The sequence below is a fragment of the Gracilinanus agilis genome, chromosome 1, assembly GCF_016433145.1.
Source record: "Gracilinanus agilis isolate LMUSP501 chromosome 1, AgileGrace, whole genome shotgun sequence".
Taxonomy (NCBI): Eukaryota; Metazoa; Chordata; class Mammalia; order Didelphimorphia; family Didelphidae; genus Gracilinanus; species Gracilinanus agilis.
Window position 1 is genome coordinate 77,557,090 of NC_058130.1, and position 25,092 is coordinate 77,582,181.

General features: G+C 36.5%; 1 protein-coding gene across 2 annotated transcripts in view; it reads left to right on the forward strand.

Annotated features, from left to right (window-relative positions):
* DDC (dopa decarboxylase) overlaps positions 1-25,092 on the forward strand; it is a 121,634-nt gene that overhangs the window by 59,271 nt on the left and 37,271 nt on the right. For both annotated transcript variants that reach the window (XM_044671546.1, XM_044671537.1), the window contains exons 8-10: positions 1,745-1,839; positions 6,246-6,313; positions 16,821-16,897. In XM_044671546.1, the coding sequence (XP_044527481.1) occupies positions 1,745-1,839; positions 6,246-6,313; positions 16,821-16,897 (240 nt within the window). The remainder of the gene's footprint in view (positions 1-1,744; positions 1,840-6,245; positions 6,314-16,820; positions 16,898-25,092) is intronic.

The following is a 25,092-nucleotide window of genomic DNA, read 5'->3' on the forward strand; positions in this document are numbered from 1 at the left end:
AATCCACCTGCTTCTAATCTAACTAGAGAATTTAGTAGTAGCAAACAAACCACAGAAGAAAAACTCAGACAAAAAAGGAAAATAAGATATGTGTTCCCACTTCCCTACCACCCTTGGTTCTCAGTTTGGGTCTGCTTCTGAGAAATGAAGTTGTGTACAAGACCACAATCGGTATATTGACTCTATCCAGACTGGAGATTGATTTAGAGTAGCTTGAAGGGTCTGTGGTTTAATACTGAAGTAGACAAAAAAAAATACTGAAGCAGACAGAGAGAGCTGGGTTCATTTGCCAAGGTATTATTCTAAGGAAATGGCTTGGAAGTAGACCAATCATGAGTAGGTTAGATTAAGATGAATAGAGTAGTTGGTAGAATTCCTGGTGCAGGAACTGCATTTATCAATGTTCACCAGTCATACTTGTTTTGCTCTTTGCACATCCTTCTTCCTCCCTCTTGGGGAAAAGACCCTGACCTAACCAGTTGGCACAACAAAGTTCAAGATGGTTTGCAGCCTGAGGCTACATAATTAAGCCCTAACTTGAGGGATACAGGTACCCCAGGAAATAGAAAACAACATAAATGAACCATAATGGAGGAGGTAAGAGGAGTTAGATGTTGAAAATTAGATATGATTTAAATGAGGGACTTTGTGAGGGTCTTGGGCAGGGAAGGATGCTCTAAGTGGATGAAATAGTATTCTACTACATCTTCAACATCAGCAAGCATTTATTAAGGGATTACTTACCATGTGCCAAACACAGTGCTAGGCACTTGGGATAGAGAAGAAAAACAAAACAATCCTTGCTGTCAAGGAACTTCCATCCTATTTTAGGAAACAGCAGGCTAAGAGGCAAGAATGACTGGGATGTGCATGGAGGACATTAAGAAAACTGGCATGATCAGAACAGGGAGATCATATTGGAGAAACAAGTTTGGGTAGTTAAGATGAAGCTACTTTATCATGAGTCTTGAGTAGTATTATTCCTACTAAAGAATTTGGCCATGCTCACATGAGTATTAGGTGCTATTAAAGGCTCTTGAGTAGAGGACTGACATAATGAATGCAGTATTTCAGGAATTCAGTTTTCTCATCAACAACTATTTATTACATGCCTGCTCTATGGGGTAGCATTGGATATTAGATTTGAATTCAGAATGACAATGAAAGCTGGCATTTATATAGAGCTTTAAGGTTTGCAAAGTGTTTTATATGGGCTACATTTGATCCTCATAAAAGCTCTGCAAGGGGCTCCATCTACCGATATAAATCCGTACCTTTTAGATGATTTATAATCCAGACTTAAGAGGGATTAAGTGATTCACTCGGGTTACCCAGTCATCATTTTATGGAGGAGAAAACCGAGACTGAGATGGATTAGTGACTCACACAGCTAGTGTCTGGATCAGGATTTGAATTCAGGGCTTTCCAACTCCATCTACCTACCTAGAAGCTGTAGGTTCTAGTCCTGGCTCAGGCTTCTTATTACTTAATGTACCTTTTGGCAAGTGCTTGCCCGAGATGATTTCCTCCTCTGTAAATAAATGTGCTTTGCTTGCCTGATTCTGTTAGTGTGAAGGCTGAATGAGGTAATAATGTATGTGATACTGTTTTGTAAATGTCAATGAATTAGGTAAGGAACACTTATCATGTACAAAACCCTTTGGGAACCAGAAATTCTGAAATATGACATGTTCAAAGTCATAAGGGCTTCATCAGCTTGTCCTCAAGTATTTCTGTGTTTTAGGTAATAAGGAGAATATTTGGATGCACATTGACGCAGCCTATGCAGGCAGTGCCTTCATCTGCCCTGAATTCCAGCATTTTCTGAATGGAGTTGAGGTGAGCATTTATGAGTCTCTGCCTTCATTTAGGAGAAGAAAACAAAACAGCAGGTCTACAAGTATCTATTTTTTATGTAGAATTAGCTTTAACCCTTTATTTTTGTGTCCAACTCGATTGAGTTAGGGATAAGGACTGGACCTACAATTTCATCAGCATAGTAAATCCCAAGCGAGATAAATTGCCTCTACCAATATAGGTTGGTACCTTTTAGATGATTTATAATCTAGACCTTTTAGAGATTAAGTGACTCTCTCAGGTTACTCAGCCAGGATGAGGCAAGCCTTGACCCCAAAGTCTTTTTGGCTTTGAGGCTTGCTCTCTATTCGTTATGACATGTTGCCTCACGAAGGCTGATTGAGTTCAGATCCGGCTTTGGACATTTCCCAGATATGGGACCCTGGGAAAGTGCCTTAATTCCAAGTGCTCAGCCCTTACTGCAGTTCTGCCTTGGAACTGACACAGTATTGATTCTAAGACAGAAGATAAGGGCTTAAAAAATTAATGAATCAAATTCAATTCAATAGCAACCCATTATTACATGCCTGCTGTGTACAAGACCCGGTGCGTGTGTTTGGAGATTCAAAGATAAAGCCAAAATAGTCCCTGTCACCAAGGGACTATACGTACAAGTCCACAGAGAATCATAAAGACAGGGACAGTCTTTATAGTGTAATGAGTCTAAATAGTCTAATTATCTCTTTGTATTTCCAGGACCTTAACCATTTCCCCCTCTAGAACTGTGATTGCATAATTATAGAGAACTGTTATTAAATACGTTTCCTCAATTAGGGTATATCAGCAATTATTTACAACTTATAGAGAAGTTAAGGGACTTGCTCAGGGTCACAAAGATAATATGGAACTCCAAGGCCAGTCTTTTATCCACTGCTCTATCCACTAAGCCAAGCTGTGTCTCTCCTTGAGTATAGCTAAATCTTTTGACTTGAGTACTTTGGTCTCTTGAATATTTTTGCTTTTTCCCGGAAGGCAGGATTTTGAACCAGCTGGTTTCTAGCATTCAGTTCTAGCACCCCTAGGATCCATACTCTTTGGGGGGATCCCATTTTGCCATTAAAGGGCCCTCTACAAGTTGGAGTTCCACCTTTCAGAGAGCAAGGTGCACAGGCATCATGGTAGTCCTTCTGATGGACATGACAGCAAGATCCTATCTGCGGGAGACAGGGTTTAATACTCGGCAATGAGTCATGTGGAATTTGCCTCCAATATTGTGTACTGTTCTTTGCCCCTGTCTGACTAAGGAACAGGCTGCTCAGAGGGTCAGATAAGGGGGCTGCAATTTCCTGCTGCAGCCTAAGGCTCCAAGATAAGACCTTTCTCTCCTGTCAGCCAGAGGAAAATATCACTGTTCTGTAATGAAAGAAGTTTAAACAAAACAGCCACATAGGAGAGAACTAATAAAATTCCTAACAAACAAAGCCCTTTTTTTAACCTTTTGTTTCCTTTTTATCAACAAACTAAACTTACTATAATTTCCTGCCTTTAAAAAAAAGAAAAGGTTTTATTGGAACCTGGTAGGAAATTAAGTAAGGGGTCAGGCTTTATCAGCCCAGGAGTTAGGCACCAAACGTCTTGGAGAGTTCTCACTTCTGATATTTACACTTTTGCCTTTTCCTCTGCTCTTAATATCACTTTATATTTATATATTTTTGTTTTTTATATTTATAATGATAGTACATGTATTATTTATCATCCATATTTATAAATGAAAGAGAGTTTTATGAAGACAGAGAATATCATCAAAGAGGGAAGAGTAGAAGACTTACACCTGAAATTGCACTCTGAAATGAATGGTCTGAGTTCTTTTGGGTTTCCACTGTTCCCAGTACTTAGAAGCCCCCACAGAATAGACAATGTGGGGGGTAGGCCACCCAGGCCTCTAACACAATTCAGATCTTATGTAAAGAAAAATGGAATACTTTTTTGCATGTGCCAGAAATTGCAGTATTTGTTGGAAGCTGTGCTTGAAATGTCAATCAGAGCCCACGAGGCCTGGTTGTGTATGCTGGTTGGAGCAATTTTTTTATTTAAACTTATGATCTCATGTTATTTCCTTTGAAGAGAGGCAGACTGGAATCCTGAGTAAAGATATCATAATAATAGCTCCCAGTTTTTAGCTTACGAAGCACTTTCCTTACAACAACCCTACCAGGAAGATACGGTAAATATTATTAATATGCTTACAAATAAGGAAACCCAGGTCTTAGAGAAGTTAAATGACTTGCCATTGTTCATTTGTGTCTCCTGTTTCTTGACCCCGTTTTGGGTTTCCTTGACAAAAATCCTAGAGTGGTCTGCCATTTCCTTCTCCAGCTCATTTGACAGATAAGGAAACTGAGGCAAACAGGGTGAAATGATTTGTACATAGTCACACAGCTAATAAGTGCCTGAGGCTGGGTTTGAACTCATGAAGATGAGTCTTCCTGTCTCCAGGCTCAGCACTCCATGCACAATGGTACCACCTCACTGCCCCACTAGCTGCCCAAGGCACACAGAACAAGTGGTAGAACTGGCACCTTAGACCTAGATCTCTCTTGACTCCAGTTCTATGCTTTGTGTATCTGAACACTGTATCATTCATTCAAACATTTACTAAAAACCTGCTGGATGCTCAGGTATAAAGACCAAAAAAAATAGTCCTTGACTTCAAGGAGAAAAGATTTCTTTGGAGACTAAGTTTCTCAATGACCTAAGCAAAGCTCTAAGACAGTGATTCCCAAAGTGGATGCCACCGCCCCCTGGTGGGTGCTGCAGTGATCCAGGGGAGTGGTGATGGCCACAGGTGCATTTATCTTTACTATTAATTGCTATTAAAATTTTAAAAATTAATTTCCAGGGGGCTAAGTAACATTTTTTCTGGAAAGGGGGCAGTAGGCCAAAAACGTTTGGGAACCCCTGCTCTAAGACTTTAAATAGCAGGAAACTAGCAGATCTTCATTGTTAGCACTTTCCCCCTAGGAGTTCTGTAAATTAATGAATGAAATCACTAATGAATAAAAGTTCCCATTCCCCCTCCAAAATCTCCCCCTCCCCAACCTAAAGCAAATTATATCATTTCCAGACTTCATTTCTAATTAATTTTTTAAACCCAATAATTCTGGAATAAGAACTATCTATATATTCCCTAATATTTCAATGCTTAAAGGAACGGTAATATCTTCAAAGTGGAGCCACAGATACTGAGAGTGACTTCTATAATTTTATAAAAATGGTCTAGAAGAATTGCTCTGGCCAAAAAAAATTCAGCCTCCCAAACCAATCTGATTTTAAGAAGATAAGAAGATGTTAAGATTGTGCACTAAATTCCTTCAAAATCAATAAATTTCTTTGAAAGTCATTGAATAGCAGACAAAAGAACCCATAAAAGTGATACTTATTGTGTGTTTTTTTTTTAAAAATGACACCATCAGAAAAGATAAAAGTTGAGAAGGGATATATTCCAATTTTGTACAGTCACAATGGACAGGGTAAATATATAGTTGTTTGCCAAAGTCAGGAATCCGAAGGTTAATAGCGTGCTTTAAAGCTAGGATAAGAATTATCTGAAACATGGGGTCAAAAATTTGTGGCTAGATGTGATCGAAGACAATTTCACAGATGAAGAAACTGAGGTAGAGAGAGTTTAAATAATTTACACAGGGTTATATGGTCAATAAGTCTTTGAAGTATGATTTCAACTCAAGTTTTCCAAACTCCAAGACCAGCATTGTCTCTACTGTGCCACCTAACTGATACACACTATGAACTGATGGGATGTAAAACAATATAACATATACATGCTATAGCTAAGATCAATTTAGGTGAACAGCTGTATCCAGAATTTTCTTAGGAAAAAAAAGAAATTAGTTTGCTTTTTCTCTTTTGAATCATTATATTCTTAACTTAGAATACTGATCTGTTGTGTTCAGTATTTTAATGGATCCATGAGTTCACTGACATATTTCAAAGAATTCAGGAGTCCATTACAGTGTTTCAAAAGAGCTATGAGTTCATTCCCTTCCATTTGTATAGATAATAATACTTCTACACTTCTATTCCTGTGTCATTCTTGTCTTATCCCAAGAGGATCTACCATATTTGCCTCAGGCCTTCTGCAAATTGACCATTGTTGATGAAATTTTTTAACCACAGAAAACTATGAAACAAAGAAAAATATAAAATAATCTTTGATCCTGGGTGATTCCCTTCCATTTCTAGTGGTGGAGTGACCAAAATGGGTGGGAGATGGAGAATGGAATGGATGACATTTTTAGACTGTGTGTTACCATTAAAATAACTATTGCTACACTAGCTGTCACAACTTCTTTCAATGATGGATGAATGGATTGACTACTGGAGAGGAATCTTTATTTGCTAATCATTTTTAAATTGCTTTTCTCTGTCAGTTTGCAGATTCTTATAACTTCAACCCTCACAAATGGCTTTTGGTGAATTTTGACTGCTCTGCCATGTGGTAAGTTTTACAATATCTATTGAAACTTTATCAGATTGATTGCACCCTGAGAAACTTTTTTTAATCAGTAAATCAATGTGTCTTTATTAGATTTATACTACATATCTGGACTGTGCAAGTCCTGAAATGGATACTAGAGAAATATAAGACACAATCACATATGTGACATAGCCACTTCTTTGGGGGATGGAACCTTTAAGACTTTTAAAAACTCATCATCACTAGTAATGAAAACAATTGAAATAATAATAATTAACCCACATTTTTATAGTGCATTAAGATTTACAAAATGTTTTCTTTACAACAGTCCTGTGAGATAAGGTAGTACAAATATTATTTCAATTTTATGTATAGGGAAACAGAGACAGATTTTAAACGACTTGCCCGTGGTCACAAGATCTTGCCCAAACTAGGACTTAAACACGTCTTGACTTCAGTGTTCTTCCCACTATGTCACACTGCCTATTGTTGAATGACTATCTCTGTGCTTGCTTTTTTCTTTTTCTTTCCTTTTTCTTTCTTGTGTTTCTTTCTTAAAAAGAAAAAAGACTTTATTTTTTTGGGGGGGAATTTTCTTTTTTCTTTTTATTTATTTTATTTAGAATATTTTCCTATGGTTACATGATTCATGTTCTTTTCCTCTCCCCAACCCTCCCCCTCCTGTAGCCAACATGCAATCCCACTGGGTTTTACATGTATCATTGATCAAGACCTATTTCCATATTATTGATAGTTGCACTAGGGTGATTGTTTAGTGTCTACATGCCCAATAATAACCCCATCAACCCATGTATTCAAGCAGCTGTTTTTCTCCTGTGTTTCCTCACCTGTAGTTCTTCCTCTGAAAGCGTTCTTTACCATAAATCCCTCAGAATTGTCCTGGGTCATTGCATTGCTGCTAGTACAGACATCCATTACAATCGATTTTACCACAGTCTATCAGTCTCTGTGTAAAATGTTCTTCTGGCTCTGCTCCTTTCGCTCTGTATCAATTCCTGGAGGTCTTTCCAGTTCACATGGAATTCCTCCAGTTTATTATTCCTTTGAGCACAATAGTATTCCATCACCAGCATATGCTACAATTTGTTCAGCCATTCCCTAATTGAAGGACATTCTCTCATTAAAAAAAAAAAAAACTTTTAAAAAACCTTACTGGAAATACCCACTAAACATCAATTTCAATTTCTCATTAATTCCCTCTAAATTAAAAACCTTTCTGAGCTGTATGACTATACATTATACAGTACATGTATGAACACATATGAATTCATTCTGAATCTTAACAAGAGGACCAGGGTGAATTTGGCAGAGATGCTGAGGGTTATTATGCAGCATTGACTTGTTTGATTTTCACTCTATCAGAGTAGGTCCATAAAATTCTTTTAATTCTGCCTGGAAAGGTCCTAATAGAAGTTCTCAGCTGTGTTTCCTTCTATTCCTCTTGGGTTCTATTAAAAATTGAGTAAGATGTATTTTATAGATGTACAGAACTTCAAATATCCTGGACTCCCTTAACTCTTTGAATATGTTTCATGTTGATGGATCATCTCCATACCGTATCCTCCACTAAAAGTCCAACTCTTATGCCTCCTTATTGTGAGCACGTGATCCTGAGTTCTTAAAGACTTGGAACCCTTTTTTATTTCTATTCAACATTTCCATTCTATTCTGTTGCCATTGAGTGCATGGGTGACTTTAAAATCCACATGAATAATAATAATAAAAGTAATAAACTTTGTCCTTTGGAAACTTTTGCCAAGTCTTGAGGATTATACCCATCCTAATGGCTGCATGTTAGTTTGGTTTATTGTAGTTCCTTCTGTTTGCCAAAAGATCCCATCTACATGTCTTGTCACTGTGAATCATTCTCATTCCAACCATACTCTGATGATTCCTTTATTTGAAATCATTTCAGTTCTTATGTCCGTGGAAGAAAGGCTGGTGAAATGAAAAGAATGAGATTTGGAGGAAGAGAACTTGGTTCTAAATCCCAATTACTGAACAAGTCACTTAATGTCTCTAAATTTCCTGATCTGGGAAATAAAGAGGCTGGACTAGATACCTATTGTTTGCCTAACTGGTAAACTTCCTTAGATTTTGTTTACTATTATCCCTCTTTTATCATCTTCTTCCAGGTGATAGAGCAGAAAGAACTTCAAATTTGAAGTTAGAGAACCTAGATTTGAATCCCAAGGCTGACACTTATTAACTTGAGCCAAGCTCTTAATTTCTCTTGGGTCACAGCTTTCTCCTCTGTCAGAAGACAGGACTAAACTAGCTGACCTCTAAGGTTCCTTCTGGCTCAAAATTCTTATTATCCGCTACTACTAAGAGTAGGTAGTGTAATAAGGGAGATTCTGCATCAATCCTGCATTACAGTAGCAATTTGACTTTTAGAATTTTGTCACCAACGGCTTTCACATACAGCCTCTCATTTGACCCTCGTTCCAACCTTTTGTGGCAGGTAGTAGAAGTGGCTCTTATTCCCATGTTAGAGATGAATAATTCGAAGAAGTTCAGAGGGGTTAAAATAACTTGCCCAAAGTCACCCCAGTTGGCAAGCAGAGGTATCCCCACAGTTGTAGATTTAACAAATGCTTGTTGAAGCAATGAGTGGCAGACTAAATTAGTTCAACATGTCTTAATTACCTTGCCCCATTTTTACTCACTACATAGCTGCTCTGGGAGAATCTTGCTGCTGACCATTTTTGGTATGATTTCAGTCCAGCAAAACTGTCTTGTGATGACCTGATTATATCTGGGGACTTCATGATTGGTTGATTTGTGTTTTTTAAAAAGTTTAAAAAAATTTAGAACCCTTACATTCTATTCTTGTAACACTCTAAAACAGAAGAGTGGAAGCAATGCAGATGGGGGTCAAGTGATATGCCCAGGGTCACAAACAGATAGGAAGTGTCTGAGGTCAAATTTGAACCCAGGTCCATCACAACTCCAGACCTGGTACTCTGTCCACTAAGCCACCCTGGTACCCAGGTGGCTTTATTTTTTTTAATCTATGTTCTTCTAGACATCCAGGGAAACAGAAAAATTAGATGTTATGTTTTTAGCTTGATATATGGATGAAATAATATTTACTAGCATTCATGTAGCACTTTAAGATTTACAACATCTCATTTCACTCTTATGACAACCCTGTGAGGTGCTATTGTTATCCCTATTTTACTGATGAAGAAAATGAGGCTGATTCAAAAGATTAATTGTCTTCCTTGGCTTGGGTCACATGGCTAATAAATGTCTGAAGCAGTATGTGAGCTTAGTTCTGAGAAAGTTTTCAAATTCATGTCTTTTTGCTTGTAAGTTCAGCCCCGCTGCCCACTGGGTCTCTTCACTGTCTCTAACTATACTCAAATAAAGGAAGGACCAATGATATAGTCATAGAAAACTTCTGGCCCCACGGGCAGATGGCCTTCCTCCATCATCACACACCACAATTCTTTTTTTTTAACCTTATGTTCTGTCTTAGAATCAATACTGCATATTGGTTCCAGAGCTAAGCAATGGGGCAAGTGACTTGTACAGGGTCACACAGCTAGGATGTGTCTGGGGTCACATTTGAACCCCAGTCTCCTAGACTCCTGACTCAAAAGTTTATCCACTGGACTTGGCTGTCTCCTATATTTAAAAAGATGCCTCCAGTCTCCACTCCACACCCAAGAGTGAATTATTTATTGTTTAATTTCAGACTTGAATATTATTACAAATAGGAAATTAAAGGAAAGAAAATTGTTTACTGAACTCACTGGCGTTTCACGTGTGTGTTTTCTTTGAAATGAAAACTATCTTTGTATTTCATAATGAAATTTTACCAATGGTTAGTCCATAATGTTAAGTAAACATTTTGGTTATTTTCATTAAATAGTGAAATAGACAAGGTAATTGGAATTTCTAAAAACTGACTTTGAACAATCACAGTCAGTACTTTCTCTAATGATTTCATTATTCTGCTCATAAACCTTTTGCTGTGCATTTGTTGCTAAGAATCCTTTGAATGCAAATTTAAACCATTCTTGCTAGCTCTTAATGGTCTTTTACTATGGGATTAGTTTTTAAAGAAGTCCCACATCCTCAGCATATCAATAACACTTTTTTTTTTGTCTACTTAGAAAAGTATTTTAAAAAAAGCCTACCAGGTTCCTGCCCCCAATTAGTTCTTGGATATAGCATGTGATTACTAGCCAAAGAACAACAAGGATTTCAACCACTTATAAGAGGTCACAGCTGTTCTGACCTCCTTAAAAGTGAACGTGGGGGGCAGCTGGGTGGCTCAGTGGATTGAGAGTGAGACCTAGAGATGGAAGGTCCTGGGTTCAAATCTGGCCTCAGACACTTCCCAGCTGTGTGACCCTGGGCAAGTCACTTAACTCCCATTGCCTGCCCTTACCACTCTTCTGCCTTGGATCCAATACACAGTATTGACTCCACAACAGAAGGTGAGGATTTTAAAATTTTAAAAAAAAAGTGAATGTGATTCTGGAAACTGATATGAAAATCAAAGGCAATGCAATGGCTATGCCTATTCTGCTGGAACTCACCTTTGGGATTTCTTGGTTCTTTTGTTCATTAATATCATGTTTTCTTGTCCTTTGGTGTTACACACTTTTAGGGGGCTTATGCAAATGTGATCTCCTATGATCCTATGATGAAGGGAATTGAGGGGAATTGAGTCCCACCTTTTCTGTTACAAGAAGAAGAAATGAGACCTTTGGAGGTTAAGTAACTTGCCCAAGGTCAAACATCCCCATCATCATCATCATCATCATCATCATCATCATCATCATCTTTTTTTATATCTAATCATCAGGATTTAGTTGTTTAAGATTTACAAAGCACTCCTGTGAGACTCATGACAAACCTGTAAGGTGGGAAAGGACCCCAGGTATTATCATTCTCTTGTCTACAAATGAGGAAACTGAGGATCAGAAAGTGATTTGTGCCTGGTCTTTCAACTCAAGTGCTGGTGATGAGAATGGACCTTTCCTGATCCCAACTACTTCACTCCCCGCACTATACTAAACTATTTTTCTGGTGCTCTCTTTTCTGAACTGGACCTGCTTTGCTCATTGGTCTTTTTTTGGAAGAGCCATAAGAACTGAATCGGAACACTTTAGGGTGTTAGTGGCAAAACTGAAGCTCGGGATGGGTATGAATCAATTGTCCAACATAAACAACAGCTTGTAAGTGGCAGGGCTGGGGTTTGAATCTAAGACCTCTGACTCCAAATTCAGTTCCTTTAAGGATTCTTCATATATCTTGGGTTTATAGGTTCCTCATTTTTTGAATCTTTCTTTTTTTGTACACACATTGATTTGTCAGTGCTCCAATATGTGGTATTGCGTCCCCTGAAAAAGTTTTATCTCAGCAGTACAGAATGACAAAATGTGCAAAACAGTAATGACATTACATAAATTCACAGAGCAAATTTAAGGAGATTAGCCTTCAAATATGAGGGATAATAACAGTTCCCATTTCTGTGGCCCTTTATTTTTTCCCTTTTTTAAAACCTTTATTTTTTGTCTCAATTATATGAAAAAAGCAATTTTAACTTTCATTTTTGAAAATTTGAGTCAAATTCTCCTCCTCTCCACAAGACAGCAAGCAATATAATATCATTTTACATGTACAATCATGTGAAACATTTTTCATATTGGTCATTTTGTGAAAAAGAACTGGAACAAACAAAAAAGAAAGAAAGTGAAATATGGTATTTCCACTTTGCATTCAGTCTCTATCAGTTCTTTCACTGGAGGTGGATGTCATTTTTCAGCGTGAGTCCTGGGGGACCGTCTTGGATCACTGTGCTGCTAAGAATAGTAAAGTCATTCACAATTGTTCATCATACAATATTGATGTCACTGTGTATAATGTTCTGGTTCTGCTCACTTCAGTCTGCATCAGTTTATGTAGTAGATCTTTCCAAGTTTTGGGGAAATCATCCTCATCATTTCTTATAGCACAAAAGTATTCCATTACAAACATACATCACAACTAGTTTAGTCATTCCACAATTGATGGGCATCCCCTCAATTTTCAATTCTTTGCTGGCACAAAAAGGGCTGATATGAATATTTTTGTGCAAATGGGTCCTTCCCCTCTATCTCTGATCTATTTAGGATATAGTACCAGCAGTAATATTGCTGGATCAAAGTGTATGCACAGTTTAAAAACCCTTTGAGCATTATTACAAATCTCTCTCTAGAATGATTAGATGAATTCACAACTCTACCAACAGTGCATTGGTGTCCCAATTTTCCCACTCCTCTTCAAACATTTATTTTCCTTTTCTGTCATATTAGTCAACTAATAGGTGTAAGGTAATATTTCAGGATTGTTTTAATTTGCATTTCTTTAATCCGGTGATTTAGAGCATTTTTTCATATATCTAGATAAAGCCTTGATTTAATGATCTGAAAACTCCCAGTTCTTAACCATTTATCATTTGGGGAATGGCTTGTATTCTTTTTTTTTTACCTTCAAAGTTCTTTTGTCTTTATTGTTATCACTGTTTGACTTCCCTCCTAGTTTTATTCACTTAATTTCATATCACTTCATGTAAGTCATTCCAGTTTTCTCTGACATCATCTCCTTCAAATTTCTTAAATTACTATAGTATTCTGTCATACTTATATACAATAATTTGTTCAGCAGTTCCCCATTTGGTGACCATACCCTCAGAATGTCATTCTTTGTTGCCTCAAAAGAAGCTATCAATATTTTTGTACATCTTTTCAGTTTGTTTTGCTGATAACTGTCTACTCCCTCCTCTCTACTCCTCTTTTCTTCTTTTCCCCCTTTCTCTTCTATTTGAATGGTTTGTATTCTTATAAAGTTGACTCCATTCTCAATACACACACACACACACACACACACACACACACACACACACATATATATATATATTATATATGTATATATATAATATATATGTGGAGAGAGAGAGAGAGAGAGAGAGAGAGAGAGAGATTTTTTATAAGCTAACTTTATAGGCCAATTCCACAAATATATATGTATTTGAGGAATTAAGCTTTTATCAGAGAAACTTGATGTAAAAATTTTTTCCCAGTCATTTCTATGGCACTTTGAAGTTTGCAAATCACTTTTACAAGCATCATCTTCTTTGGTTTTCACAGCAACCCTGAGAGGTAGATGTTATTGTTTTTCCCATTTTACAGAAGTGGGAACTGAGACCAACAAGGGTTAAGGAACTCATGTAGGCTCTTACAGCTAGAAAGTAGAGACTCCAAGGCAGTGTTTGGAATCTGGTCTTTCTGACACCAAGAATTGAACTGATTGTTCTTGATCATGTATAATCTCACACATCAGTGGATATAAATCACCCTAGAGTATATCTTTTTGTGTCCTGTTCTTTTACTCATTATTCCACTCACCTTTCCCTCTTTCCCCTCTTCTTCCTCTATATCCCAGGTAGAGTTATGTCTAGTGAATTTGAGTGGCTAACTTTACAATATGGTGTACCTGAAAGAATGTGGGATTTAGAGATAGCTAGTAGATAGAATGCTGGACCAGAAATAAGGAAGATCTGAGTTTAAATCCAACCTCAGATGCTTACTAGTTGTGCAAACCTGGGTAAGTCCCTTAACTTCTGCTTACCTAAGTTTCCACGATTTTAAGATGGAGATAATTATTGAATCTAACTACCAGGGTTGTTTTGAGGTTCAAATGAGATCTAGGACTCCAAGAACACAGGTTTGAGACCCAGTACTGCCATTTATTTGCCGTGCAATCTTGGATAAGTCACTTGGTAATAATAATAATAGACATTTTTGTTGGGTTTTTTTGGTTTGAAAATTTTTATTTGATTAGTTTAGAATATTTTTCCATGGTTCAATGCTTCATGTTCTTTCCCTCTCCTCTTCCCACCCCACTCCCATAGGCAATGAGCAATTCCACTAGGTTTACATGTGTCATTGATCAAGACCTATTTCCATATTATTAATATTTTCAAATAATAGACATTTACTTTAAGGTTTGCAATGCACTTTATGTACATTAGGTTGCCAGTGTAGAGAGCTAGGTGGCACAGAGGGTCAGAGCTTTGGAGTTGGAATCAGGAAGATAAAAAATCAAATTCCCTCTGAGACAATTAATAGCTGTGTGACCCTGAGTAAATCATTTCGCCTCTCCTAACTTTGGTTTTAGACTCTACCTCATAGGATTATTGCGAGAATAAAATGAAATGGCATTTTTAAAGTGCTTTGCAAACCTTAAAGAACTCTGTAAACTATGTACTTTGCTATTTAGTTAGAAAGTATTATAGCTACTTGTCTGAGCCTTAGAACACCCTTCTAAGGGAGTAGATGTTATCCCTATTATATAAATGAGTAAACTGAGGCTCAGAAAATTTTAGTGACTTATCCAAATTCACAAAGCAAGTAGGTATTGGACTGTTCTAGGTCATCTTGATCCCAAGTCAGTATTCTAATCACTTCATCATGGTCCCTCCTACTTCAACTCTCTGAGTCTCTGTTTCTAATTTGTAAAAAGAGGGAATTGGACTAGACGAGCTCTGAACTCCTTTCTTGGGATTCCTACTCTATAATCCTGATTCCTTAAGGAATCCAAGACATTCTTGGGTTCTTAGTCAGCTGTGTATCTCCCCAAAGCTACTGCAATCACATGTAGTGGACTCTTATTAAATGTTTATTGAATGAATGAATTTCTGTGTCTCAGGTAGCTTTTTGTTCATTTCCATCATCACAGAAAGTGCTCCTAACTGGGTCAGCTATTAGAATGTGTGCCCTTGTTCACATATGAGACTGAGATAGCATTGGTATATCAACTGAAATCAGTCACCACAATTGGGGAAAAAAAAGCTCCAAATGCCTTCCCTACAAACAGTGGGGCAGTCAGGAGTATCATTTTCATATATGAAGGGCGGTATTGTGTGAGCGTATCTTCCATTAGTTTTAATGGAATTTTCTCATACAATTCAAGCAGAGAATATAATCCAGAAAGTTTATTATTGTTGATTGACACAGTCTCTCTTTTTTTTCTTTTTCAAGAAAGAAAAAAACACTCAAGTATTGGCTTTTTGAAAATAAATCCAGTTACCTTTTTTCTCTCATTTCCTCATTGGTAGTCAGTATTCTCGAAGATTTATTTCATGCTTACTGGGCTTTATCTTTCAGTGACTATTACATTACATTTGTTTTCAAAGCTAAGGCTACCGTCAGATTGAAATTTAGTCTCCAGCATGTCCCTAGGAAACTTCCACCACAATATTACTGTTGGGTCATGTCCGCACACCAAAGTAGAGACAATTTTCCAATTTCTTATTTTACTTAATTTAATTTAATTTAATTTTATTTTAACCTTATTTATTTTAACCTTTGTTTTGCAATGATCATATTTTAATTTGTATAAGGGCACTGAATAGAGAACCTCTCCTAGAAAACAGAAAGACTTGGATTTAGGTCCCATTTCACATGCACACATCCACGTACACATGTGAATAATTTGGGGCAAGTCACTTTTAGTGTTATAGGCAGCTCACTAAGATCTTTAAGTTGTAGATAAGGTGCCAACCTACACTGATAAAGAGAGTTTTCTTGCCTGGGGAGTTCTTTAAACAAATAAAATTATAATTTGTGGTACAGATTTGTGTGTATTTGTACCCTTTTCCTATTCATCCCTAAAATGGTTGAAGGCAGGAACTTTGTTTTTCATCTTTCTATCCTCAACTTGTCTAGTCCAGTACTTTGTATGTAATGTGGTTGAATTGGATTGAATTGTGTAATTCAAGTCCTTTATCCATCCCACTCAGAATTTTAAAAATTCTTTTTAAGGTTTTTGTCTTAAATTATCATTATGTTAGACTCTCTTGGCCTCTAATAGTGTTCCAGATTTGCCTGTGTAATGGGACTTGGTATATCCAGAGCATCTCTGATGGCCTTATATTTAGTGAAGGTTTATTTGGGTTCCCCTCCCCACCAGGGGAAAAGGACAGACTCTATAATAGGACTATGGTGCCTATGGATTAGATTATAGGGGAGAATATTCTGGGTCTTGGGACTGTGTTACTCTCAGTAGATATCTATAAATCCAATATTAAGAACGCCTCGTCCAATCAGCCCATGTTATTTACTATCTTTGAGGGTCAACTTTCATTTGGAAGACATTTTATCTTGCTTTTTGAAAAGCAATTTTTATTGAAATCTTTTGCCTTTGCATCAACTAAATCCTCCCACCCCAAGCCCTATCTTCCCAATCTCAGAAAGTAATCCATCTCTTACAACAAAGAATTTTTTAAAAAGCTTTCTATATGTCTTCTCCTTGTCTTTTAAATAGACACACATTTTAAAAACACAAATGAGTGAAATTTATGTGCAAGAAAAATTAATGTGTAGGGGTTTTCTGAAGTCTATAATAACATGAGTTTAAACTATTTAAACCATTTTCTTATCTTCCTTATTCTTTGACATGACAATAGTATGATTAATTAATATTATATGGATTTGTCTAAAAACAGGGTGAAAAAAAGAGCAGACTTGATAGGTGCCTTTAAGCTGGATCCTCTTTACCTACAGCACCATAACCAAGAATCTGGTAAGCAGATTTCCTTCAATATTATTGTTAGTTTTGTTTTTTAAGCTGATTTTAACTCGATGGTAAATCCAAAGTTACATATCCCAAACTTATGTTACCACAGCAGATATTCATACTTGGCAAAGAAAATCCAATCTGTAAAATGAGGGAATTGGACTAGACAAGCTCCAAACTCTTTTCTTAGGAGTCCAAAGTCCAACCTCAGGTTAACTCAGTGTTTCCATAATTGTAAATAAAGTGAGCTATAAGAGCTCTATCTAGTAGCAGGAGCACATAATTAAAATAGGAAGCTACGAGATGACTCTCTTGCCCCCAAAGTGTTTCCTTAGCAAAAGATTGATAGTTTTTTGGGAATCTTTACTCACAGAGATCTCAATGCCTGTAACTAAATTTGTCTTTAAAAAAAATAAGTTGACTTGTTAAGTTGTTCTTTTTCTTGAGGCTGCTTATCTTAGGCATATTTCGTGAAGCTTGCCCTAGGTGCAAAAGTGCCAGTTAGTTCTGGGCACCAAGTATTATCTGAAATCATTTGGATTCTCATCAGTAAGGATAGCTACATAGATTAGAGCTAAGACAGGAACTTTACGGTCAAGCCATGTAACCATCATTCAGATTTATGAGTTTATTACATATTCCCAGTATTGAGAGGGATTTACTTTGGCCTGTCTAGATAGAATAAATAGGATTATAATCTGATGTATTGGCAGTTGCTTCTGACAAATTATGAAATTTTCATTTGAACATTATCAAGAAAAATATCGTACTTGATGGGTTTTAAAGTACTTGTGGAAAAGTTCTTTGGGTTTAAAATAAATCATCAAAAATAAAGGCACTCTTTATACCATGGAGTATATCAACTTTTTCAGGGTTGGAAAAGTTGATGACCTACATTAAGCACCAGTTTAGGGGATAATGTGTGATTTTGCTTAAAAGATAATTCAAGTGGCAGGCTTATTTGAAGTATCCCTTTCTGCTCTCTTTCTCATCCCTTATTAGACCATCACTAATGCGTAGCTGCCACAAATTGGGATTTCCCAGACTCTATAACTAGAGCAGCATATGACTCATAGTCAAGTTGTTGGGAATTTTTAACTTTTGGCACTTTAGGACAATTTAGATAATGCACCATGAAAATATTTCTAAAATGCACACAGAAAGCCAACAAAGAAGAGGTTTGTGTGTTGTTGTTTCCCCACCCCCCCACTCTAAACATATAGACAATAGACTTTTATTTAATGATTTTTGTAGAACCGTGTTATAAAACTGTTGTTTGGAAACATAGAGACCGTTGATGGCAACCACAGTGAGATTAATCAGACAACACAAAGCTTCCAGTGTGTAAAGGACCTACCTTATCCCTGAATCCATTGTGTTGCAAGCAATTTGACTTTTATGGAACTGTATTTCATCTCTAATTGGATGGTCTATAAACATTTCAAACTCTACATGACCAAGGCATAATTCATTATCGCCCCTCTCCACTTCACAACCAATCCCCCCTCCAAACTTAGCTATTTTTGTTAAAATCATCCCTCTACCCATCGAGACTTTACCACCCCAAGAGTCTTGGGCACTTCTTTCTCCCACATCCCTTATATTTAGTGGCCAAATTCCTTTCAAATGTACCTCCATAGTACCTCTTATAGACTTTCTTTTCTCTCCCTCCCCGCCCCATAGAGTCAGAATCCTGGTCCAAGTCTTTATCACATTTCACTTGGACTATAATAACAGGTTCTCATTGGAAATCTTGGCTTCCCTATTCTCTCCTCTCTAATCCACCCTTCACATAGCTGTCTAAACAATCTTTATAAAGTGTCATTTTACCACATCACCATTTTCTTATTCATAAATCTTCAGAAGCTCCAGCATAAAATTTAAAATTCTCAAGTTGGCATTGAAGGAAGAAAGGAAATCAAGTATTTAAGTGCCTACTATGTGTTGTAAAGTGCCCTCAGCACTTTACAAATATCACAACAACAGTGAAAGGCAGGTAGGTGTCTTGAAACTGAGGTAGACAGCAGTTAAATGAATTGCTCAAGGACGCACAGGTCATAAGTGTCTAAAACTGGATTTGAACTCAAGTGTTTTTGACTCCTAGCCCAGCAATCTGTCCATTACTCCATCTAGTTGCCTTTGAATTTTTACAATCTGGCTCGAGTCTCCTTTTATGGGTTTATTGCACATTATAAACCTTCAGTCAAATTGATCTACTTGCTCTTTCTTTCCCAAACTTAATACGCTGCTTCCTCCCTCTATGTCTTTGCCTAAGTTGTCCAACATGCCCAGAATGTATTTTTTTCTTTCACCCCATAGAACCCTTAGTTTTCTTCAAGGACCAGCTTAATATGACATCTCCAAAAAGATGTCGTCATCCCTTTAGTGGTTAAAGTTCTTCCCTTCTTCCACAGGTTATCATGTATTTACTTTTCTTTTGAAAGATTCTAGAAAGAAACTAGCTTCTTGAAGATATTTTCATCTCAGGCATGTATGTCCTAGGTTTGGGTTTGGGGGAGGGAAAGTTACAGGAGCAAGAGTAAGGTCATGGTTTCCTGAAGGACACAGAAAGGGAGATTCCCCCCATCCCCTGACTAATTTCTTGGAATTCCTCTCTGGAACTTAAAATAAACCATGGAGTTTTTATTGATTATGCAATATAATCAATAATAACAGCAGGGAAAAGACCAGATGAATCCTGATTGTCCTGAACTCCTTCTAATATAAAAAAAGATTTAACTGAAGGACAAGATTGGAGGAAGGAGTTGGAGAAAAATGGCTTTATCCTAAGGGTATGTTGGTAAATATTCAACAAGCAGTAATCCTTCCCCCCCCTAAAAAATGAGCCCATGACCTACTTTTAAGTTAAATTTGCACTAATATTTTCTCTATCACTTTCTTAAGTCTAGAAAGTCAATAAAACAATAAATCAAGCCCTCATTTGTAGTTTTCTAAGGTATTAATAATATTCATCCAGAAAATTTAACAATCAGCTTTTGTGAGCTGCTACAAGTGGGCACTTTTACCTGCCTGCTTTGATCAAGCCAGGGTGAAGACTCAACAACCCCTACCATTAACCATTTTTTGATATACAAATGAAATGGGCAGTCTGACAATATTGGGACACCCAGCTCCTTTAGCATTCAGGCAGCAGCATTATCAAAAGTCAGAACCCTATATTGTTTATTGACATTTCTGTTCAGGAGGGGAAAGAATCATTTTCTGAGGTAAGAGAACAACTTGTGCTACATTTTAGCTTGGTTTCTAGATAGTCACTGGAAGCATCTCATAATGGAAAGATAAAAGTTATTCTCATGCTAACTGACATCTAAGAATGACTAAAAATCCATTTTTATTTCTACTGCCATCCATATTATTACATTACTAATTAATAACAATTATAATATACATTTATCAAGTGTGCCAAGTATTACATAGGCATGTTATATGCCGAATTAGTTAAGTAGCCAACAATTTAAATCTCAAGCTCCTTTTCTTTCTCATTAGCTGTGTTTCCTTTCTAGCTTAAGTCCCATTATTCAGTAATTTAAAAGGCTTCACTGATCAGATAAAATGATTTCTGCTCATTTATTTTTAACTAACAGACCTTTTTTCTTCAAAAGAGAAAATAATGATTATTTGTTCTGGGCCTCCTTAATGCCTTTACAACTGAACAACTCCACGGTCCCGCCAGCAGCCAAGAATATCAGTCAGACACTTTAGTAGAGATTTAAAGCCCTAGCTCATGCTTGTAAATAGGATATTGATGCCCTGCTTAGTCCCTGGTTGAATATAGATATGGGCATATAGCTAATAATCACTCTGATAAGAAATAATGTGGATCCCTTTATGCTTCACCAGTTGTCTGTTATCTTTGAGTCATTAAAATACATTAGCCCATTAGAGGATCATGAAATTATATGCCCATCACCAATTGCCTCATGGTTTACTGTTTGTGTTCAGCAGGAACCAAGGCAAAAAAACACTGGGACATTAAAACATTTCTTCTCATCTGGCACCAATTGGAAGCTTAAACTCAATGGCTCTTTTGGCCGCTAAGATGGACAGTAGGTAGTGAATTCCCAGCCTGGTGTAGTTGGAAGGTAATGCAGTAGAAAGAGGTCTGAACCTGGGAGAGAGAATTCCATTCAATGAATATTTACTAAGCCCCTGATTTAGGGGAATGTAAGGTTTAGATAAAACGAGGTCCCTCCCTGTCTTCATTGACCTTTTAACTACTCTGAGAGTTTGAGAGATGGTACCACATCCACATCTAATCCAAGTCTGAAGATCTGGGTTCAAGACCTTTCGCTTCTACTTAGGAGCCATGTAAATTGTTCCATTGGGTTCGACTCTGGGTAAAAACCCATTTAGGGTAAAGATATAGGAAGAGTTCACCATTTCTTTTTTCAGATTCTTTTACAGATGAAAAAAAAACCTGAGGATTTAATGACTTTCCCAGAATCATACAGTTAGTGTCTGAGGCTAGATTTGAACTTAGGCAGATGAATCTTTTTGGCTCTATGCTCTGCACTCCATCCACTGTGCCATCTAGCTACCTATGCAATTTAGGGTAAATTGGTTAATCTCTTAGTCTCAAGTAATCTATCTATAAAAGTGGAATACTAGTTAGTACTTGCTCTACCAATCTCATAGGGCTGTTTTGAGGACTCAGAGAAATAGACACCTACATGGTAGAGTGGAGAGAGACTACCTAAGAGTCAAGAAGGCATGAGTTTGAATCTTGTCTGAAATATTACTTATGTGGCCATAAACAAGTCATTTAACTTCTCAGCACCCCAGTTTGTTTGTCCACAAAATGGGCACAATGACAGCATGTATCTCACAGGGTTGATTTGAGAATCAAATGTGTACTTTACAAATTTTGTTGCTTTACAAACTTTAAAGCATTAAATAAATGTTAACTATTTCTTATCTATTATTAAGTTCTATAATTTGCTTTCTAGGTTGTGTTACATAAATATAAGTTATGTTAATAATTCACACCACGTTGCTAAGCACTTAGAAAAACAGTAATAATGATAAACAGCTGTCTTTCAGTGCTTTTACTCTAGGAATTCTCTGATTTGGTGGGGTGTGAGGTAAAAAATGGAATGTAAATTGATGGCCAGAAGTATCCCTTAGGTTTATACACCACATGTGAATACAGTAAAAAACCTTTTGATATTTTACTTAATTGTGGTCATAGAGAGCATTTTTAACAAAAGAAGAGAAATTTGAAGGCTTATATTTAAATTCAAATCAGCTACATCAGTATAAGGTTGAGAAGACATAGACAATAGCTCATGTGAAAAAAAATCGGATTTTAGTGTATTGAGAGGCCCGTGTGAGTCAGCATCTAGACATGGAAGCCAAAAAAACTAACGAGAATTTGGCTGCCTTCAAAAGAACTACAGTGTCCAGAGGAGAGAGATGATGGACCCCTCGTATCCTACCTGTTTGTATCCCAAACTGGGGTATTGTGTTCATTTGGAAGTGCTGCCTTTAGGAATAAACAAACTGGAATAGGTTCAGAACATGAGCAGGATGAGGAAAGGAGCTGAAGCGGTGCAATATGAGCTTGGATCTGGGCTTTTTTGCCTGCAGAGGATGAGACTGATCAGGGTTATGGTGTCTTTCTTCACTCATTTGAAGGATTGTCCAGAGGAAGAAGAATGTTTTTGCTTTCCCTGGTTTCCAAGGACAGAATTAGGATTAATAGGAGGAAGGTGAAGGGAGGTCAATTTTGACTCAATGTGAGGGAAACCTTTTAACAAGGAGAGATTTCTCAAAATGGAATGGGTTACTTTGGGCCACTAGAGTTCATCTACCAGAGTCTGGATGACCATTTCCTGGGAGATATTGTAGAGGGGAGTCCCTCTTCGGGACGTGTTGGAATAGATGACTTCTGAGTTTGTTCTAGCTCTCGGAGTCTACGATTCTGTGATTCTAAAAACTAGGTCAGTATGGTCAATCCAGAGAATTCTGGAAAGAGTCGATAGAGGATCAAATGGGACTTGTATATATTATATATGTGTGTATATATAAGTATTGTACATGTATGTGATATAATACATATACATACATATGCATATATATAGTGTGTGTATAAAGTGCTTGGAAAACCTTTAAGCACTCTATAAATAATAGTAATTATTGTTAACCAGCTATATCATTGTGAGATAGTGCAGGAAAAAAGGAAATAAATAAAGGAGGAAATTTTTTAAAAAGTAAAAAAAGCACTTTGCCAAATGCTTTGCAAATATTATCTCATTTGATCTTCACTAAAACCCTTGGGGTAGGTGCTATTATTATTCTCATTTTACAGCTGAGAAAACTGAGGCAAATAGAGGTTAAGTGACTTGCCCAGAGTGACAGAGTTGGCAAGTAAGGCCAAATTCATACTCAGGTTTTCCTGACTCCAAACCCAGTAGCAAAATGATTGCTTAAAACTTGTCCTTTTCTGAACTTACTGTAACTTCCCATATCTTAAAAAAAAAATAAAGAAACAAAAAATCAAAAAAAAATTTACAGATTTGAACTCAGGACCTCTCATTTCTAGGCCTGATGCTCAAATCACTGAGCCACTTAGTTTTCCCCACCCCCCCCATATATTTTTTGATAATCAAAAAATATGTAGTGCCATCTAGGCAAAGATGAAAAAGCATTGTATAAGGTTAGGACTAGATTTTCTTTCTTTTTTTTTTAATTTTCTTGTATGACTATAAACTTGATAAACATGAACAAACATTTTCACATTCAAAGAACAGAAAAAAGGAGTAAATATGAAATTCTGAACCTTCATTACATACCGCTTTTAAAATAGATGTATTTCAAATTTAACATGATAGTTCCAACACTGCTTTGTATGTCTAGTTCCCATTCTGCATGTTCTTTTGCTCTTTTATTTGTATTTTTAAATAATTTGTTAGTGTTCTTTTCTTTCTTTTTTGATATAATTAACATTAACCCCACTTCTTTTTTGTTACCATTTTTTCTTATATCTACCACAAAATAGATATAATTTGTTATAAATACATAATAAATTATAATAAATATGTTTATTCAGGAGAAACAAATTCTCACATAAGCCATGTCCAAAAATCCACGTTTCATTCTTTTTTTTCCCTCACCCTTCCACCTCCTCCCTCTCCCCAAGAAATATACAATAGATTTATCTGATAAGTATAGTTTCAAATATTTTTTCCTAAATCTATTCCTTCATATTTATCTATGCTGGAGTTAATTTACTAATATTCTGGTTACTCAGTCTAGTAAGATATTTTTATCATTTATTCTTGCTAACTTAACATCTCACTATCAATAGCTATATGAAGAATAGTGGGGAAAGAAGGGAGGAACATAGCATAGTCCCCACCCTCCAAGTTTTCTTGGAATACTTTGTGCTCAGACCTGGGAATTGAGGGGAAGGGCAAGAGTATAAAAAAAAAGAATAAGACAGACAGTCTCCATTTTAAAAATCTTCACAGTTTGGTTGAGGTGAGAAAATAAGGTATTTAGGAACAATACAAGAAAGCACATACTAATTTTGGCACATTTAAGCATCCATAATATTATTTGGGTTGGGTGTACCTTCTCCACCATTGTAAATCACAGCCTTTACAAGATGGGTTCTTTATGAAATCTAAAAAATGTTTACCTAGAGTCTAACATATTGAAGATGAACTGAAAATATGTAATAAAGTGATTGTGGAATGGAGATATTAATGTTAATCAAAATATTTAAGTTAAGGCAAATTTGGAATGTTGGTGAGAATGAGGGTAGAAGTTATAGAAATAATCTGAAATCTTCCTAATTAACAACTACAATATTATTTTTATACATCCTAGCCTAGTATTGCTACAACAACTAACCTCATCATTTCTTTTGGTTTTACCTACCAAGATGATTCCTCTCACAGGTACACCATAAGAAATCCTATTGGTCCAGAGAGATAATAAAAGTACTTAGAAGAAAGACATGCTTCTACATTATATTAAATGGTTAGACCAGTGGTTTGGAAGAATCCATACAAATCTTATCCATCCTGTCAATGAATGGACGTTACCAAATATTCGAGTCACCAATGATTTCCCTCTTTTCATTTCCTACATACTGCTTGAACTATGCATTTTGGCATTGTAGTTACATACAGGGTGTCTCAAAAGTCTTGGTACAGTTTTTATCTTTAATAAGCTTA